Below are 21159 nucleotides of genomic sequence, written 5' to 3'. Positions count from 1 at the left end.
AATTTATGCTCAAGGAATTTTTAAGTAAATTCGAACATAATTGGCTGACTGCATTACCAGAGAACTTTCCTCCAGATAATGGTGGTTACAGTCTTTGGGCCATCTGGGTTAAGTCAGGTTACTAACAAGTCAATGCAATATCGCCAGGTGCCTTTACTGTCTCTGCAGATGTGCTTTTAAAAGACGGCAGGCAGTCAACACCATTTGCTGAATGCTCTCTGTGTGAAAGGTATTATATTAGGCACCAGGGAAATTTCAAGGAAAGTAAAATTTGAAACCTGAGACAGTAGGGAGCAACTCAGATATTAAAAACCAAATGACTATAGATGGGATGTACATCCATTAGAAAGCAAGAAGACTGAGAAAGAACTAAAGCTGGGACAGCAATCAAAGCAAAAAGAGTATAGGAGAGATTGAATTTGGGGACCATTTTTCACTCAGTTGTGAAAGAATTAAACATGCATACCTTAGCCATGGCCTCATGGTGAGCACAGTGTGCTTCCTAGTTCCTTGACCTTGGCTTGACCACGTGACTTGCTTTAACAGACATGATGTGAACAGAGGCTTGTTGCACTGGCAATCTGCCATGAGAACATGCCCCAGGTTGCTTCTGGTCCTTTAGTCTGGGCTCACAACCCAACATATTTAGAGACCATCTAAACTGAACTCACAACCTAGAGGCAAACCCAGGCATTCTGCAGTATGAAGTAGAGCTTTCCAGTCAAGCTTTATCCAGATCACCTGAACTACAGTTGACCTGTAGACCCACAAGCATGAAAATAGAAGCTTTGTACTCTTGTATGGTAGTTGTATTGTGGCATTACTGTGGATACAGCTGACAGAGAGATGAGTAGAGAGAGACGGGGAGAGGGGAAACAGCATTAAGATTAAAGAATAGAAAATATCCTCCAGCCAAAGTCTCTTCCATTTGTTACTAGCGTCTGCCTCTACTAACATCCAAAGATTAATGGGGATTATCATCCTCTTTGGTCTGTGCAGTTGAGACTTGTGGGTTGCTATTCACTGGTGTCTGGAACCCCTTTTCTAAGGCTGATAATCCATAATAGTCAGAAATAGTCCTTAAAGAGTCAGAAAATGGCTAGAAAAAGAGGAAGAGAGATTATTTTAAACTAAATTTTACAAGTATGGGCCGGGTGCGGTGGCTCACGCCTGTAATCCCAGCACTTTGGGAGGCCGAGGCAGGTGGATCACGACGTCAGGAGATCGAGACCATCCTGGCTAACACAGTGAAACCCCGTCTCTACTAAAAATACAAAAATTAGCCAGGCGTGGTGGCGGGCGCCTGTAGTCCCAGCTACTTGGGAGGCTGAGGCAGGAGAATGGCATGAACCCGGGAGGCAGAGCTTGCAGTGAGCCGAGATTGCACCACTGCACTCCAGCCTGGGCAACAGAGCCAGACTCCATCTCAAAAATAAAATAAAATAAAATAAAATAAAATAGTTACAAGTATGAACTTGAATATGTTAGTAAATTGTTCTAGCCTCAGTTTTCTCTTCTGTGAAATGGAGACGATAATAGTCCTTATTTTACGAGGTTGGTGTGAGGATTAAACAGCTTAATCCATGCAAAATGCTTCCTCTGTGTTAAGAGCACAGAGCGCTTGATACTTTTTAAAAATTCCAACTCCTATACTTATTATTTTCATGATTAATGTAGCTAGTTATCAGGATATTTCTCTCATTCACTAACTTACTGCTAGTGTGAGGAATCACAGGGTAACCAGGAAAATGACAGAGACTCTCTATGGTTCTAGAGTTAAACTGACTGTTAACCACGAAAGCATGGGACCAGGGAACTAGTTAAGGAAATAATGTCTCTTCCTCTTTTTCTAGCCATTTTCTGACTCTTTAAAAAATGTTATGCCATTCTCAGAGTAATGAAACATGAATGGAGACAAACCTTCCTCTTGGCATTCTGATGCTGATGTTTACTATGAAAATCAACTGTGTTTTATCATTATATACTACATTAGTATTACTTCAGAATTCAAAACAAATAGCTAAACATTTTTAGAAATAAATAAAACATTCTTGCTTTAATTTCAATCGTTGGTTCTGATTTTTAAACTAAATTTTACAATACCAAACTTACTATTTTTTTCCTATTCAAATTGGTGTGGGTGATTCATGTTAATGGAATTCTCTGACCTGAAGTCATGTTATGTGCTGTCCTGTTTAAGACATAAGCCTTGTTGCCTTTTTTTTTTTTTTTTTCTGAAGATAACAAGGTTGTCATGAGCTTTTGTGTTGGATTCCAGGAATAACTGAAGATGCAGTTTAAAACTTTATCTCTTCCTCTAATAGATGTATCTGCTCCAGACCTCCTGGACCAAGTCTTTTGAATTACTTTCTTTCCCTTGATAACTGGTTTAGGTCAAATTCTATAATGTGAACTCCTTCACTTTTCACCTCTGGAGAATAAATCCCTTCTGTCCCTAACTCACACCATAAATGAGCTCATTTCATTCCATTCCTCTTTAAATTCTTTTTCACAGTCATTTCCTGCTCAGACTTTGTCTTTCCATATCAAATTGCCTCATGCTGACTAATCCTTCAATTATTCTCTCTCGTCTACCTATTTCTATCTCATTAAAACATTAGCACTCTCTAAAACCTGTATTTATATTCATTATACATACATAAGAAATCACTTTTCTGAACAGAAGGGCTATAAGGAGACTACACATGAAACTGGAAAGGGAGATATTCATCTTTTTTTTTTTTTTTTGGATACAGAGTCTTGCTCTGCCACCCAGGCTGGAGTGCAACGGCTTAATCTTGGCTCACTGCAACCTCCGCCTTCTGGGTTCAAGAGATTCTCCCGCCTCAGCCTCCCAAGTAGCTGGGATTACAGGTGCCTGTCACCATGCCCAGCTAATTTTTGTATTTTTTAGTAGAGATGGGGTTTCACCGTGTTGGTCAGGCTGGTCTTGAACTCCTGACCTCAGGTGATCCACCTGCCTCAGCCTCCCAAAGTTCTGGGATTACAGGCGTGAGCCACCACGCCCGGCCCAAGATATTCATCTTATCAGAATGGCTAAGTAGAAGGAAGAAACTGACTTTTCATCACTGAATGCATCTTTTGACTCTTGCTAAATGAGATCAGGGACCAAGCAATTATAAACATTCTTTGCTAAGTTCCTATCAAAAGGAATACCCTCTACTTTGGCTTTGCATGTAGCCTCAGGGACAATACGTATTAATACTCAACTAGATAGAACATCTCCTTTCCCTCACTGTGGAATGGATTCCTCCTTCCATTCCACTCCTATAGCACCCACTATTTACTACCACTGGAGGGAAGTCATTTTTTTATAGGTCTGTCTTTTGTGATTAGTATTTATATGTCCCAAGGCGATAATTCTCTCTTTTTTTATCTTCATATTTCAGGGGACTAGTGTTTGTTAATAAATATAGGAATGAATGAAAGAATACTACAGGCACAGTAAGTAACAATGCTATAAGCACCATGTCACTTCTTAGCTCAGAATTCTATGACTTCACTTCTCACAAAGCATATATACCAAAGGCTTTTAACGATAGCCGACCATAGTTGATGATACCCTTCCTCGTCTGCCTCTTGATCACTCACTGACCTCCTATCATTCACCATCTTTCTTCCTTGGCTTCCCACATACTGGCTTCCTTGCTATTAATATTTCTCAAACTCGCTAAGCATGCTCCATCTTGGATCCTTTACTTTTACTGTTTCCTCCACCTGGAACACTTTGTCCCCCAATATCTGACTGGTGTACTTCCTCACATCTCTACTGAAATGTCACCATTCCTGACCACTCCACTAAAAGGGTCCCCTTCTCCCATCCTCTAGCCCCTTTAGCCTGCTTTATTCTTTTTTTAAAAATCAAACTTACCATGACCTGATTGTCCATCTTCTCTTGTTAAAATTTAAGCTCCACAATAAATCAACTTTGCTTTATTTAGTGCTGCTTCCCCAGTTCCTAGATCAGAGTTTGATTTGTATTGGTCATTCAGTAGATATTTGTTGAGTAACAAAGTGAATCAATTCTTAACTGACTGAAAATAAATTGAAGTTCATTAACTCTTTCTGGACATTAGACTAAGCACTAGGCTAAGTTCTTTCATTTTATTAGACTGGGAACAATCTTTTAAGTGCCCAGCTATTCCTTCAGTCAAGGCATATCCTGCATCTAATATGCAAGATGTTATGTTATATGCAAAATTATTTTTAATAAAAAAGTAATGCATGTCCTATGCCTTTAAAGTGCTCACACTCCAACATATTTCCTTTCAAGATCTATGTTACTGACCGTCTTATGTTCTAACTCTTGCCTGTCATGGGCATGTATGCTGCTGAGCTTAAGGTTTAAGGTAAGAGATTAATGTAATTTTATGCTGTCCCCAAAGTCTTTACCTATTAATGGAGATCATGAGGTTGGACACCTTAAATAATAATAATCACTACTTACCCTGGACAAAATAACCCCATTATGAAAGCAAGAGTAAATCAAATTACCCAGTGACTGTAATGGGCCTATTACAATACCTTCTCCTCAGATGCTTCTAAATGCCTGTCAGTTTCATTGCCCCCTCACAGATTGGCTTCCTCCAGGAAGCCAACTCTAAGGCAATGATTAGAGAGCAGGATATTGAATAAAGTGTGCTCTTGGGGTAGACAACTGTGGAAGGGAAGTGAAAGAAACAGGAATGGAAATAGGGAGAAGTCAAGCTTGAATGCAGACCCTCTCACAGTCTCATTCAACCCCATGGGAGCTCTTGAGCTAGAATGTTAATGTTCTCCTGAGGTGGGCCAAAATGGTCAAGTCATTATTCTCCTACACTGATCAGGAAGAGCTGCCCACATAAGGGGTATGAGTTTGGGTGAGGCAGCTGAGGCGATTCCTGAAGACTTCTGCTGAGCTGCTGAGGACACTCCCTTTCATTGAGAGACTAAAGGGTCCCCAAGGATGCAGAAAAGCAACTTCAAATAATTCCTCAGGCATAGGTCACAGTATTTAGTGTTCCATATGATTTTCATTACCACAAATTGTGCAGGCATTGGTATAAAGGAGTGATTCTCAACTAGGGGCAATTTCACCCAACAGGGGACATCAGACAGACAATGTCTGGAGACATTTTTGGTTGTCACAACTAAGGGAGGGAAGTGCTATTGGCATGTAGTGAGTAGAGGCCAGAGATAATGCACAGGACAGCCCCGAGCAATTTTTGCCCACAGGGATGTGATCCCACCATTTCTGTTATGCAAAGCTTTGTATTCTAGGACAGATGGCAAAATGCTACCCCAGGCCAAACTCACAAATGCCCTCATTTTCTGAAAGGTGTAAAAATATACCTTTCAGAGCCAGCATTCCACTAATTATCTGGTCCCAAATTCCAATAGTGCCCAGGTCAAGAAAGCCTGGTTTGCAGTCTGGCCTGTGGCCTGTGAGGTGGCATTACCCTTAGATGGATAATAAATAATACAATCAGATGCTTTTTCTTGGAGAGCTTGATTATAATACACAGACATAAACAGAGATGACAGATGGGTGGGGAATTTAAAAAGTCAGGTAACAAAGGAAGAAAATGGAAGTCATAAGAAAGTAGAAGCTATAAGTAGAAGGTGTTAGGTGGAGAGAAGAGAGAAGCTATGATACTGTAATAGTTCGAAGTCTATGGAAGCAAGTGTATATACAGAAAGAAGCAAACATATGTTTCATGGTGTCTGTTGTTCCATGTTATTCTTTTCTTTTTTTGAGACAGAGTCTCGCCCTGTCGCCCAGGCTGGTGTGCAATGGCGCGATCTCGGCTCACTGCAACCTCTGTCTCCCGGGTTCAAGCGATTCTCCTGCCTCAGCCTCCTGAGTAGCTGGGATTACAGGTGTGTGCCACCACGCCTGGCTAATTTTTTGTATCTTTAGTAGAGACGGGGTTTCACCATGTTGGCCAGACTGGTCTCGAACTTCTGACCTCATGAACTGCCCGCCTCAGCCTCCCAAAGTGTTGGAATTACAGGTGTGAGCCACCGCACCCAGCCCATGTTATTCTTTACGCTTCTCTGCATCGTGAAAATGTTCCTTATCACCTAAGCCTATCCCTGTCCCATACAGCCTTAAGGAGACATAGCACATAACAGAGCAGTACCTGTAGTAGACTGAAATCAAGATGATTTTTACTGCAGATATCTGAAAGTCTATTTAAAAATCTAGAATGGTTTTTAAACCAGGAACAGTTTATGTAAGTCTACAAAAGAACAAAATGCCTTTTGTCCTCACTTCAAAGTTCTCACCAGAAAGTACTTTGTAATCCCAAACTGGTTGTGTTCTGAAAATGGAAAACATCCAAATGGAAAAACGAAAGTAATGATTTTTGCTCACAGGGATATGATTCCACTATTCCTGTTGTGCAAAGCTTTGTATTTTGGACAGATGACAAAATGCTATCCCAGGCCAAACTCACAAATGCCTTCATTTTCTGGGTAGTGTAAAAATATACCTTTCAGAGCCAGCATTCCACCAAAATAGTGCCCATGTTATAAAACTGATTCAGAACTCTGGTGCTGGTCTCTTTGCCCTAGGTCCTCACAAGGCCTAGAAGAATCTGTCACAATGAGGAAGATGAAATAAGAAAGAAATAGACATTTGTTTCATCTCTTCCATGCCACCGGGCTAATTTCCATTTAAGTACGTGACAAAGGAGTGGCGGTTAGTGATCGAGCTAAATGTGTCCATCCAGCTCCAAAGCCAGATTATGCATGAGGTATGATAGCAGCTTCATAAAAATCTAGGAGAGGTTAATACTATTGTTGTTCCACTCAGATCCCTTTTACTGAGCTGCTTCACCCAGCTGCAGTTGTTGTGAGTGTTGGTTGCTAAGGCCTCATTGCTCCTTTCACCAGAAATCCTCCCTTGGCCAAATGGGAACTGCTTTGCTATCTCCTAGTCCCCAGAAATCCACAGTCAATGATTAATTCACATGGGAAAATAAAAGTCCAGCCCCGGCTGGGCACGGTGGCTCATGCCTGTAATCGCAGCACTTTGGGGGACCAAGGCAGGTGGATCATGAGATCAGGAGTTCGAGACCAGCCTGGCCAACATAGTGAAACCCCGTCTCTACTAAAAATACAAAAACAAACAAACAAACAAAAATAGCTGGGCATGGTAGTCCCAGCTACTGTGGAGGCTGAGGCAGGAGAATCGCTTGAACCCGGGAGGCAGAGGTTGCAGTGAGCCGAGATCACGCCATTGCACTCCAGCTTGGGTGACAGAGTGAGACTCTGTCTCAAAAAAAAAAAAAACAGTTTTTATCTTATCTCAAGGTAGGGACAATTTGTTCTCCAGAGCTCCCTGTGGGATCAGGGCTGAAGTGACTCTCTTCCTTCTCACTTAACTCCTTGACTGGCATCCTTCTTACTTTATCCTGCTTCCCTCACTCCCTTTCACCTGAACAAATTACTTCTTCAAGAAGCCCCATCTATCTAAATAGGGTTCTATTTCTAGGGATTTCACCTAAGGCTAGGGTGAGCAACTATCCTGGTTTGCCTGGGACTACAGAGATTTCCTGGAATATGGGAATTCCAGTGCTAAATCCGGGAAAGTCCCAGACAGACCAGGATGAGTGGTCACTCTACAAGGCAGATGAATATTTGGATCCTGAGCATCCTTCCTGCTAAGTTTAAGAAGATTCTTTGCATACAGGGACTTGAGCGATCCAAATAACATAGATAAATTAGTCATTTCTGGGAAGTCATCTATGCAAAAAAAAAAAAAAAAAAAAAAAAAGTGCCCCAATTTGTAGTATTTGCCAATTTCCATGGAGTACATCTTCCCACTATGCCTGATTTCAAGCTACCAAAGGTAGGCTTAATAACTAGCTCACAATTCCTGTATATTTTACAATTGGCTCTCTTGAGCCATTGTAAGCAAGCCCTAGCACAGAAATTCCCATAGCATAAACAAAAATGTTCTCTTTCCTCATGTGTTCAAATTGATGAGATATCTAGGGCCAACGATGCAAAATCTGGTTGCTAATGATACTGTAAAGCAAATAAATCTGAGAGCTTATTGAGGAGTATAAATTTGAGCTAAAGGAGAAAAGGGCCATGACAATATATTTTAAGAAGAGAATATAATTGTTACTGCTGTAGCCGCTTTTTGTGGGCATTGGAAAGGCTGTCTTTGAATTTATAGAGGCATTATCAGCATCACCGGTAGGTCACATGGCATTTGTCCCAAATTCCTACCACTTGGGACAACATGTGACTGCTGAAGAAACTGGCCCAAATCATTTTACTCTGAGATTTTACTTGAAAGAGAATTTTAGCCTGCAAATCATCTCACATTGGACCTGCAAGATTCTTTCTGACTTTTATCATGATGGTTTATTTTTATTTATTTATTTATTTATTTATTTATTTATTTTTTGAGATGGAGTTTCACTCTTGTTGCCCAGGCCAGAGTGCAATGGCTCAATCTCGGCTCACTGCAACCTCTGCCCCTGGGTTCAAGTGATTCTCCTGCCTCTGCCTCTCAAGTAGCTGGGATTATAGATGCACGCCACCATGCCCAGCTAATTTTGTATTTTTAGTAGAGACGGGGTTTCTCCATGTTGGTCAGGCTGGTCTCGAACTCCTGATCTCATGTGGTCTTCCCGCCTCAGCCTCCCAAAGTGCTGGGATTACAGGCGTGAGCCACTGCATCCGGCCTCATGATGGCTTATTTAAGCCAATCTGAAGCTTTAAATTATTGGCCCACTCATATTTCAAATTATCCGTCCCCTGAGGACACTGGTAGCACAGGTTGGAGCATTGTTAAGTGAAATGTCAGCAATTATTAGATGTGCTCAAAGGTTTCCCCTATTATTTTTTTTTATTTAAGTGTGTGTGTAGTGGAGAATAACCGGGATGAAAGCTTGGCAATTCTCAAGATGGAAACAAACTGCTAGACCCTATGTATCGAGGAGAAACTGTAAAAGCTTGAGTCGCTTTGACAAGAGAGAAAAAGACTTAACCAGGGATATGATTAAGGCAGTTAAGATTGTAAAGCCTGCAAGAAATAATTGATCAGTTCTTTCTTTTTACAGTGTCTCATAATCCGAGAACAAGAAGGTCACTCAATGAAACGGCTTTTAAATTCAGAATAAATAGTAAAAAGGAAATTTGTCTTTCAGAGTCCCATTGCCAGTCCAAGAGGTCACTGGTTAAAAGCTAGAGTATAACATTTTACCTTTATTGTTTTTTTCCATTGCAAAAGTAGTACACGCTATTACCAAAAATTTGTCAAAGTAAAAAGAAAGAAATGATGCAATAACTGTTTGCCTTTTGGTGTATTTTTATTTTCCATTTTTCTTTTATGTGTACATTTCTGTTATTTTTATTTTATTTTCTAATACAGTTGTGATCATGCTGTAATTTTGAAGTCAGCCTTTTCCCTTAATATATTACATGGTACAGTAGACTTTGATAAAAACGACCATATAAAGTTATGAATGCTATTAGTCTTTGCTGAGAAGCAACATAAAAGGCCACATTATTTATTGAGTGTCTACTATGTGATAGTCACTATGCTAAATCTCATGTCACTATGTATTATCAATGTCAGGAGTGAATTTACCTCTTCCTCTTTTGGGTATAAGACATAATTCATTCTGTAAATATTTACTGAACATCTACTAAGTGTCATGTACCACATTAGGTACTGTAGAATATAACTGTCAACAACACTAATACCATCCTGGCCTTACAGAGATTAAGGTCTATCTTTTGGATTATTTATCACTCATTAGTTACACAAACAACTATTGAGCTGTTCTAATGTGCAAAACACTGGACTTGCAGATTAGATCCTTGGAAATCACCTTCAGAAAGGAGAGGGACTACTTATACTGACAATTAAATGCAAGAGAATGAATGAAACTTTCATGACCAGTTTGACTCTAACAGGCATGCATTAAGTTATACTATCAAGCTGATAGTAATAATGATACTAATGGTAAAGTTAATAGCAAACACTTGAATAGCACTTACTATGTTCCAGGCACTATTCTAGGGGTTTGACAAATATTAACTGTTTCATCTTCACTGTAACCCCATGACATAATACAACCATATTTCACTGAATTCAACATCCCATTGGTCAAAAGTGCATTCTGATTTCAGAGCTGTTAAAACATGGGTAGAAAAGTGTGTCTTACAATTGACCAAATATGTTACTATTATCCCTATTTTAAAGATGAAGACTAAAGAGAAAGAATAAAGCATAAAGTGTGTGAGTCAATATCTGAACCCAATCAGTTTGATTTGACAGCTTTTACTCTGAACCACTATCAATACCATTTTGATAAGGCAGCTTTTAGCCCAGAGGTGTTGAGAGAAAAATTTAGACTCTGTAAATCAACTTAGGATGGCCAAACGAGGAGGAATATATGAGAGAATAGAATAATCATTGGCAACAGCAGATGGACTAGACAGTTATTGGCCTAGGCATTTGTTCTTAATGGGTAAGGCAGTGTGATGTGTGGCTTGGAAGTCCAGAAACTGGGTTCCAGTCCTAGTATTATAACTATCTTTGTGACCTTGGTTATGTCATTTGATTATTCTGTACCTATTTTATTATCTGTAAAATAAGGAAAGGACTGGAATGATTCAATGTTTCTCAAACTATTTCAACTGCAACCCATAGAAGAAAAATGTTTTACACTGTGATCTAGCGCATACACACACACACACACGCACACACACAGATACACACATGCATGCACACACACATTTAACAAATCAACCACCGTCAAAACAACACTTAACCTTGCTTGGGTAATGTACTCGGATATTTTCTAATCTGTTCCATTCCATTCCATTCCAGTAAAAAATTGTTGGTTGTAAGTCTTTTTAAACTGATTTTAGAATTTGCTAATGAGCCACACCTCAGAGTCTGGAAGCTACTGGTATAGATACTTTCTAAGCTTATCTCCAGTTAGGAAATTACACAGCACAAGAGGGCTCCTGGGTGGGAGTGGGGGTGGGAACTTTAGTAAAGAGAGGGAGTTGACCCTTTTGCCTCATAAACACTCATTTTCTTTTAATTGGATCACTTTTTTACAACCTTTAGCAGAAATTTTTTTGTCATTAAAGCTTTTGGCAAATACCGCACTAAGGCAAAGATTCACTGTGATCCATGGCATAAAGTTTAGTGTGAAATTAATTGGTGTGCCTGAAAAAGGTTTCCACAGTCACCTAAAACTGGAGAACTATAGACTCCTTATCCTCTCAGTGTATAATAAAGGCTCTAAGCATTCCAACAGGAAAGAAACTTGCTTTTCTTTGAAACCTAGTGTTTTTCCAATCTTATTAATCAGTACTATTGTTTTCAAGGGACAGTTATCAAAACCTAATAGAACATTAATGTTTTAAAGAACCTGGCTTGGAAAATATTCTTTTAAGGGAATTCTGGAACTTGTAAAATATTAAGAAAACCATGGATTCTTTTTATTGTTATAGAAGGATTTCTCCCTTTACCCAAATATATAGTGATCTTTCTTGGTGAGAAAAGTAGAATTGAGAATAAAAGACCAGAGAATTGAGATAATGGTCAGGAAAAATCTTTAAACTCTTTTTTTTGTCTTTGTTTTTTGTTTTTGTTTTTGTTTGTTTGTTTGTTTGTTTTTTTGAGATGAAATCTCTCTCTATTACCGAGGCTGGACTGCAGTGGCATGATCTCAGCTCACTGCAACCTCCACCTCCAGGGTTTAAGCCATTCTCCTGCCTCAGCCTCCTGAGTAGCTGGGATTACAGGCCTGTGCCACCACACTCAGCTAATTTTTGTATTTTTAGTACAGACGGGGTTTCACCATGTTGGCCAGGGTGGTCTTGAACTCCTGACCTCAAGTGATCTGCCCACCTCGGCCTCCCAAAGTGATGGGATTACAGGTGTGAGCCAACGTGCCCAGAAAATCTTTAAACTCTTGAAAAGGAAAGGACAATATTCAGACTACTACGCCAATGAATACTTTAGTACTTGCTTAATGACAGACATATGAAGGGGCTGATAGTATACCTACCAACTATACATATATAATTATATATTAGTACATAATTTTAATAATTTAAATGCTAATTTCATTGTAAATTATATACATATTTAAAATCACACTATTAGAATTTCTCCTTTTTCTTGGTTTAAGTTGTAGAAGTCAATTAGGAGCAGCAGTGTATTAAAACTAGAAGTAAGGACAAGTTAGTGTCTATCAATGGAGGAGGGTCATATTTCACAATGCTTTTCTCTCCTTATTTTCTCTCAGATCTCAGATAAAAGAAACAATTTCTGTAACTAGTAGAGACTGGGCTACCAGGAAGAAACAGTGAATCCTTTTTTTTAGTAAAGGGCTGCCTCTGTCTTCTGATAACAAAACAGACAGCTGCTAATGTAATTTCCAAATAATTTCCAAAGGGGAGTGTGTGTGTGTGTGTCTGTGTGTGTGTGTGTGTGTGTGTGTGTCAGAGTGAGTGTGTGTGTGTGTGAGAGAGAGAGAGAGAGAGAATAAGATAAACAGAGACAGTAAGTATGTTTATGTTGGGGGTTGCAATTAGTAGCTCCTCCTTATTTTCCTTTTCTTTGTAATTTCTAAGCTTTAGAAACCACCCTATTGTTATTCACAATAACCTGAAAGCACATTACTAAACATGTATCAACTCAGGTCTATCTAAAAAAAATGTATTAATTCAAATTCATTTAATATGAACTTAGAGGAATATTTAAAATATATTTTTATTCATTGGTAGGGGAAGCTGCTTTTACAGTAGCAAATATGTGACTTCAGAGATGTCCTGCTTAAAATATGGTGATTTATTTTTTTTTTAATTTAGGGTCAGGGTCTTGCTCTGTCACCCAGATTGGAGTTCAGGGGCGTGATTATGGATCACTGCAGTCTTGACCTCCTGGGTTCAAGTGATCCTCCTGCCTCAGTTTCCCAAAGAATTGGGATTATAGGCATAAGCCACACCATGCCTGGCTCAAATACGTTTTGGATGGCACACCCAATTTCTGGTGCAATTTTCTAGAGGTAAGTCTGGCAATACACTTGAAAAGGCTTACGAATGTAAACATTCTTTAACACAACAATTCCACCTTAGGCATTTATCCTGTAGAAAGAATCTGAGATATTTGTACAGGTATAAAAAGGATATTAGCCATAATGCTCGATATAATAAAAATTGTGAAATAATCTTAATATTGAGCAATTTAGAACTGTGTTGGTAAATTTAGTATAGACACAGAAGAGAGTATTAGTGAGTCATTAGAAAAATCACTCTGTAGAAGAATATTTAAACACATGAAAATATTGTAAGGATAGTTTTAAGGGAAAACAACAGGTCAGAAAACGGTAGCATGTTTTTATCTGTGCATGGTTTAAAAGAAAAGAGAGAGGCCGGGCGTGGTGGCTCATGCCTGTAATCCCAACACTTTGGGAGGCCACAGTGGGCGGATTACTTGAGGCCACAAGTTCGAGACCAGCCTGGTCAACATAGTGAAACCCCGTTTCTACTAAAAATACAAAAAACTAGCCGAGCGTGGTTGCATATTCCTGTAATCCCAGCTACTCGGGAGGCTGAGTCGTGGGAATCACTAGAACCCAGGAGGGGGAGGTTGCAGTGAGCCGAGATTGCAGTCTGTCTCAAAAAACAAGTAAATTAAAAAATAAAAAAATAAAAAGATAGAACCTTGACACACACAGACAGACACACACACCCCACAAGAGAAAGACGGAAAGCATATAAACCAAGTTTATGATAGTGATTATCTCTGAGTCATTGGATTATGGATATTTTTTCTTTTCTTGTTTGTACTGTGTGCTTTTGAAATTTTTCTTGATGTGTATAGAGTACCTTTGTAATTTTAAAAAGGACAATGTAAAGAAACAATCCATCCTTAGTCTCACCATCCTATTTCTTAAATATCCCTTAAACCAAGTTGGTATTTTCTTTATACCTGCAAGCAAAGCTTTTAAGCATATATTGATATTCCACATGGGCAACCAAGAGATTGATGACTTCCGGGGCTGGCTCCATTCACGCAGGTAGATCAGTCTCTTTATGAATGCCTGTGTCTAACAGGCCTGACCTTTCTGGAAGTGGGCACTGATGTGATATGGTTTGAAAGGTGTGAGAATGTTCCCCTTGGCCCCTCAAAGTTCCTTCCTCACAGCTCAGAACTTACGGCTGATGTTCTACCACCTCAGGCTTACAGATTTTCATACTAATAAAATGCAAATAACCCAGGAGAAGTGCACATTAAACTTTACCTATCACCTGGGTTAAATGAGTATATCATTTTCTGAAAATAGGCTTTAATGGGTAAGACATGGGAATTCAGAGGCGGAGTCAGAGAGAAGAAAATATGAACGAATATTCCTGGTGTCAGAGGAGTAATTAATATTCATAATAGTACTTTTTTTTTATTTATGGTTTATGAGTAGCTTAGGAGTATGTTATCACATTTAATGTCAATTAAATCGAATAGAATGGCTGTCACCAAGGCAAGTTAAGTAGACCAGAGATTTGGAAAGATGCAGAAGACAAAATCTGTAGTCTTTATCATTTTTCTAGAAACGTTCCTAAAAGCCATGATCCCACTCATTTAGATAAACTGCTTTAACTTATCCCTTTTTCTTGGCAACTCCAAAGCATTGTGAAACTGTGTCCAAATAACTACACCACAGGCGGATAATAAAGCTAGAGTCAGTTCAGAAAATAAGATACTTCTTAATCTATTATCGATATATGACAAAAATACAAGACCAACACCTTCCAGGAAATTTTGTTCAAAAAGACAACAGCCAACTGAAGACACACATGACAGCATCTACTCAAATAATTTAAAGTATTTGTGAGCGTGGATCTTTTTATTAACCCATGGAGAATGGAAAAGAAAGGAAATGATCAGAAAATGGCAATGAAAGAATGTGGCAGAAGAATGGAGATCATACAGAATTACCTCCTCTCTATAAAATATATAAATTAAGTAAAATTACAGTGTGATGCTTAAAAACACAGACTCTGGGGCCAACTTCTTGGGTTTGAATCCTGGCTCTCTCATCTACTAGCTGTATAAATTTCTTCATCATTGAAATAGGTATAATTTCAATAGGTATAATAATGGTACCTACCTTAAGGGATTGCTATAAGGATTGAACTAGTTAAAATCTGTAACATTGCTAGGCACAAAGTAATTGCCTTAAAATGATGGATAAACCCTCATACATACTCACATATGACCATAAGGAAATATATCAGAATGCTAACAGATGTTAACTCCATGTGGTAAAGTATGGCTTTTTAAATACCAAAAAACTCAACACATATACTTTTATAATCAAATAAAAAGTGGTATAAATTAACATTAATCAGAGGAAAACAGGTGCTTGCCAATTTAATATGCATTATTGTATAAATATGATTTTCTAATACTCAAACTTTCACTTAACTAAGGTTATTTCTCTTAGTATTAATTATAAAAACATAATTAATAAAATGGTAAAACCAGTAAATAAAAAGAATGACTAGAGGTCAAGGACAAAAGGAGAATACAAGGCTCACGAATGTAATCTCAGCACTTTGGGAGGCCAAGGTGAGTGGATCACTTGAGATCAGGAGCTCGAGACCAGCCTGATCAACATGGTGAAGCCTTGTCTCTACTAAAAAATACAAAAGTTATCCGGGCCTGGTGGTGTACGCCTGTAGTCCCAGCTACTCAGGAGGCTGAGGCAGGAGAGTTGTTTGAACCTGGGAGGCGGAGGTTGCAGTGAGCCAAGATCACGCCACTGTACTGCAGCCTGGGCAACAGAATGAGGCTCCCTCTCAAAAAAAAAAAAAAAAAAAAAAGGATATAAATAGTTAGGGAGGAAAGGAAATGCCCATAGGCTGAGGTTTCAAATTTGGAGGCAAAGTATTTATTTATTTATTTATTTATTATTGATACATAATATTTTACATATTTATGAGGTAACATGATATTTTACTAGCATAGAATGCATAATGATCAAGTCAGGGTATTTGAGGCGTCTATCACCTTGAGTATTTGTCATTTCTACGTATTGGGAACAATTCAAGCCCTTTCTTCTTGGTACTTTGAAATATACAACACATTGTCATTCACTATAGTCACTCTATTCTGCCGTCAAATGATATAACTTATTCCTTCTATCTAACTGGATGCCCATTAACCAACCTCTCTTTATCTCCCCTTCTACCCACACACCTTTCCCAGCCACTAGTATCCATCATTCTAGTCTATGTTTATGAGATCAATTTTTTTTTAGCTTCCACAAGAGTAAGAACATGTGCCGGGGTTATTTCACTTAACATAATGACCTCCAGTCCCATCCATGTTGCTGTGAATGACGTAGTTTCATTCTTGTAGTGTTTCATTGTGTATAGATACCACATATTCTTTATCCATTCATCTGTTGATATACACTTAGGTTGATTTCACATCTTTGCTGTTGTAAACAGTGCTGCAATAAGCATACAAGTGCAGGTACCCTTTTGATATACTGATTTGTTAGCCTTGGGATAGATAACCAGTAGTGGGATTGCCAGAAGGTAAGGTAGTTCTATCTATAGTTTCTCGAGAAATCTTCATACTGTTACTAATTTACTGTTACATTTTCACCAACACTGTAAAAGAGTTCCCTTTCTTCACATTCTTACCAGAATCTGTTATTTTTTGTCTTTTGAATAATAGCCATTCTAATTTGGGTAAGATGAATATATCATGTGGTCTTGATTTGCATTTCCCTGGTGATTAGTTATGTTGAGCATTTTTTCATATACCTGTTGGCCACTTGTATGCCTTCTTTTGAGAATTGTCATTCATTTCATAAGGCAGGGAGTATTTAATGAATTATTTAGAGATAAAGAATTACAGAATCACAGTAACATATATTGAATGATCATATTATAATTACATGATATCATAATTGTTAGCTTTATGAATTGAACTGATAGGCAGAAATTAAAAACTCAAAAGTCTGTGTTTGCTTCAGCAGCCCATATACTAACATTGGAATGATACAGAGAATATTAGCATGGCTCCGGAGCAAAGTGTTCCATATTTTTCAAAAAGACTCAAAGATATTAATGAAGTTAACATTTGAGAATATATTGCAGGAAACAATTATGCATTAGCTGAAGACTGGGCAAAATGATCCAGTTGGGCTTCTTCTTCCTACCCTTCTAAATTTATCAACCAAGTTATATTTCAGGATGATTTATGCTTCTACTACATCTGACAGAGATTATTATAATTCAACTCTTAATTCTTTTGTTTTTTCAACTGTTAATTCTTATTAATCAAGATGCAATAAAGTTAAGTGATAAAAGCTGAAAATGACTTACTGGAAAGAAAGTGCTGAGACGCTGGGCCAAAGTCCCTGTGAGCTTCATGCAGCTGCCTGACTCGGTCCTCCACGGCCACCTGGGAGGAAAAGGAGAGAAATGATGTTCTCTCATTCTATATAATGAGGAACAATTAAAACAATGCATCCTTTCTGATGATACTTTGAGTCTCCAGGGCTGACAACACTAAAGCAACAATTCATAGCCCTAGTTTTAATATCCACTTACCGTGTATAGTATCCCAGACTCGTTTTTATCAATCCAAGGCCAAACACAAAGGATTTCCTCTCTCAACAATGTTAAAATATATATATATATTTTTTTACAGTCAACTCATTGGCAGCCACAAATGAACTACTGCTTCAATTAGTACCATAAAAAAAATACAAATCTTTACTTTCACAGAAATATTAGGGAGGGTGCCATTTGGTATAGGTGACTACAGAATCTCAGAAATGACATGTCTTGTCTTTAAGTCTTAGTCTATTGTTTTTGACAAATTTTTAAAGAAGTAATATTGATGAATAGGTAATAAACCATTGAGTGATATTTAATTATTGATAATTAGCAATTAACCAATAGTTGATTAATATTTAATTATGGACTGGGCACAGTGACTCATGCCTGTAATCCCAGCACTTTGGGAGGCCAAGGCAGGCAGATCACTTGAGGTCAGAAGTTCGAGACCAGCCTGGCCAATATGGGGAAACCTCCATCTCTACTAGAAATATAAAAAGTAGTCGGGTGTGGTGGTGCACACCTGTAGTCCCAGCTCCTCAGGAGGCTGAGGCAGGAGGGAGGCCGCAGTGAGCAGAAATCGTGCCACTGCACTCCAGCCTGGGCGACAGAGTGAAACTCCATCTCAAAAAAAAAAAAAAAAATTAATTAAATATCAAAGAAGTACAGGCAAGGCTTAAATTTGGGATAAAACAGAGTGGATAGTAAGATAAAACTATTTTTCAGATTTCAGTTTTCAGTGGTCTTGGAAATTATTGAGAAATATACCTTTAGGTGGCATGCAGTGAAAACCGCCATTCTTTTTTTCCTATTAGGTTTTTCTATAATATATTGACACAGTGTGCTGTCAACTTAGTGAATTCTATTCTTGGTGGGGGGGGGAGGAATAATTTTATGGGTGAAATACTATACTTAGTCATTTGGCATTTTGCCAACTCAATATAAGTGGTGGCTCCAGGCATCCTAGCTCTCTAACTCTAGATTTTGATTTGGTTGTGAACAGTCCATGCTAAACTAGGGGTCAATCAGAGCTTGCACAGAGCAATCGAAACTCAAGGGATAGTTCCTGTGGTGTGCAGAATTCCCAAGAGGTAAAAATCGATGTTAATCTCATCAGAAAAGTGGCTCAGGTAGTCTGGTCTCAAACCAACTCTGGCCTTCTAATATCAATTAAGTGCCTAGTGTATATCCAGAACAATCTTATTTTTTCACTCCCCCTAGCCTTGCCCATTTTTGCTCGGCCCAAATATGTGGATAACCAAGTGGAGTTCCCCTAAAATGCAGGATTTGCTTTATTTTATCTACACAAAAGCATGAGGGACATATGAAACCTACCTTCCCAACCTTATGACCCTGCGCTCCCAAACTCTACCAGCTAAGCCCACCAAAACTACCTGCCTATCGTGCACTATTCCATCCAATGTAACTCTTGTGTGTGGCTTCTTCATGCTGTTCCTTCTCTCGGCAATGCTCTTACCCCACTTCTCTCCCAGATCAATGCTGTTAGTGGTTATATGCTTACTTCCCCATCTCCCGGGTTAGAATTAATGGTTTCCTCAGCATTCTAACAGTATATGGTTTATACTTGAAGCACTTCTATCATACAATTCATTTGAGTTATACGGACATTTTGCAATCGATTGTAAACTTCTTGATAGCAGGGACCATTTTTTGTTTACCTTTCTCTTTGAATGTCTCCAACCCTTTCTGCAGGAGGCACAGAACCCTGCATATAGTAAATGGTAGCAAATATTTGTTTAATGACTAGTTGACCAAACAAATGGCTAAATGAGTAAATGTGGTATGTGTGTGTATGTGTGTGTGTGTGTGTGTGTGTGTGTGTGTGAGAGAGAGAGAGAGAGAGAGAGAGAGAAAGAGAGAGAGAGAGAAGAGAAGAGATGCGGAACAAACAAGAATAACTACTCACACTGACTGCACTGGCTGCAGGTCTGTAATGGTTAATTCTGTGTCAAGTTGACTGGACTATGGGGTGCCCAGGTAAACCACTATTTCTGGGTGTGTCTGGGTGTGTCTTGTGCAGACAAGATTAGCATTTAGTTCAGCGGATTCAGTAGATTGCCCTCTGCAATGTGGGTGGGCATCATCCTATCAGCTGAGGTCCTAAACAGAACAAAAAGACATGTTCCTTTTTTCCCTGCAGGCCTGCTTGAGCTGGGATGTCAGTCTTCTCCTGCCCTTGGACTGGGATTTACATCATCAATTCCCCTGGTTCTCAGGCTTTCAGACTGAGACTGAAATTACACTACCGATTTTCCTGGCTCTCTAGCTTACAGATAGCAGGTCATGGGACTTCTTAGTTTCTAACTTCATGAGATAATACTTGATTTTATATATTCACACACACATATACATACATATATATACATACACACACATATACATACATACATATATATATATATATATTGTTGCTTCTATTTCTCTGGAGAACCTTGACTAATCAATGTCCCTGGGTAAATTATTCTTAACTTTCCTTATCAGTAAAATGTGGACAGTAATATAACTTATAGAGTTCTGTGGGAATTAAATAAGATGATACATGTAAAACACTTAGCCTAGTTTCTATTATGTGGTAATTGCTCAATAAATGCCACCACTACTGTTCTTGCTGCTATTATGGTTAATAAAAGGAGAGGAATAGTCCAGGCGTGGTGACTCACACCTGTAATCCCAGCACTTTGGGAGGCCGAGGCAGGTGGATCACTTGAGGTCAGGAGTTCGAGACCAGTCTGGCCAACATGATGCAACCCCATCTCTACTAAAAATACAAAAATTAGCTGGGTGTGGTGGTGGGCATCTGTAATCCCAGCCACTCGGGAAGCTGAGGCAGGAGAATCGCTTGACTCTGAGAGGTGGAGGTTGCAGTGCGCCGAGATCATGTCACTGCACTCCAGCCTGGGCACAGAACAAGACTCCATCTCAAAAAAAAAAAAAAAAAAAAAGGAAAAAAGGAGAGCAATAGGCTATAATGTGCAGGGTACCACATACAATACAAAAATGGCTAATATTTATTAAGCAATACGTGCATGACAATATGAATTATGTTATTTCATCTTTACAGTAACTCTGCAATAGGAGTTAATATTATTCCCCCCACTTCATTGATGTGAAAACTGAGGCATGAGAGGTTAAAAAAAAAACAACAACTTGCCTAAGCTTCAGTAGTTAGTAAATTGGCAGAGCTTGGATTTAAACTCATTCAGTCTGGGTCTTGCTCTTAACTGCTGTCCTGAAGATTAAAGTTGAAAAAAAGTATTTTATAAATATTTAATAAGTAATTTGCTTTTTAATTTCTTTATTTTCAATCAGTTTATTGAATGCAGACCAATTCTAGTGTGCATATCTATGAAACTTCAGTTGTTCAATGTATTTTATGGCCCAATGCAAGGTCAATTCCTGGTCTTGAAGAATGTGATACCATAAGATCACAGAGAAAGGTTGTGGAAAAACACATGCAAATAAATGTGTGGCATATGTCATTATTTCTAAATTTAGAATGGGTCATTCCATAAA

At 38.6% G+C, this 21159-nt stretch overlaps 1 protein-coding gene across 1 annotated transcript in view; it reads right to left on the bottom strand.

The window, feature by feature from the left end:
- The window catches only part of DMD (dystrophin), a 2170472-nt gene that overhangs the window by 223372 nt on the left and 1925941 nt on the right, over positions 1-21159 (bottom strand). The window contains exon 61 of the mRNA XM_011957103.1: positions 17389-17467. Coding sequence (XP_011812493.1) covers positions 17389-17467 — 79 coding nt within the window. The remainder of the gene's footprint in view (positions 1-17388; positions 17468-21159) is intronic.

Source organism: Colobus angolensis, unplaced genomic scaffold (assembly GCF_000951035.1).
Source record: "Colobus angolensis palliatus isolate OR3802 unplaced genomic scaffold, Cang.pa_1.0 Scaffold434, whole genome shotgun sequence".
Taxonomy (NCBI): domain Eukaryota; kingdom Metazoa; phylum Chordata; class Mammalia; order Primates; family Cercopithecidae; genus Colobus; species Colobus angolensis.
This window is presented reverse-complemented; position numbering and strand designations above follow the sequence as displayed.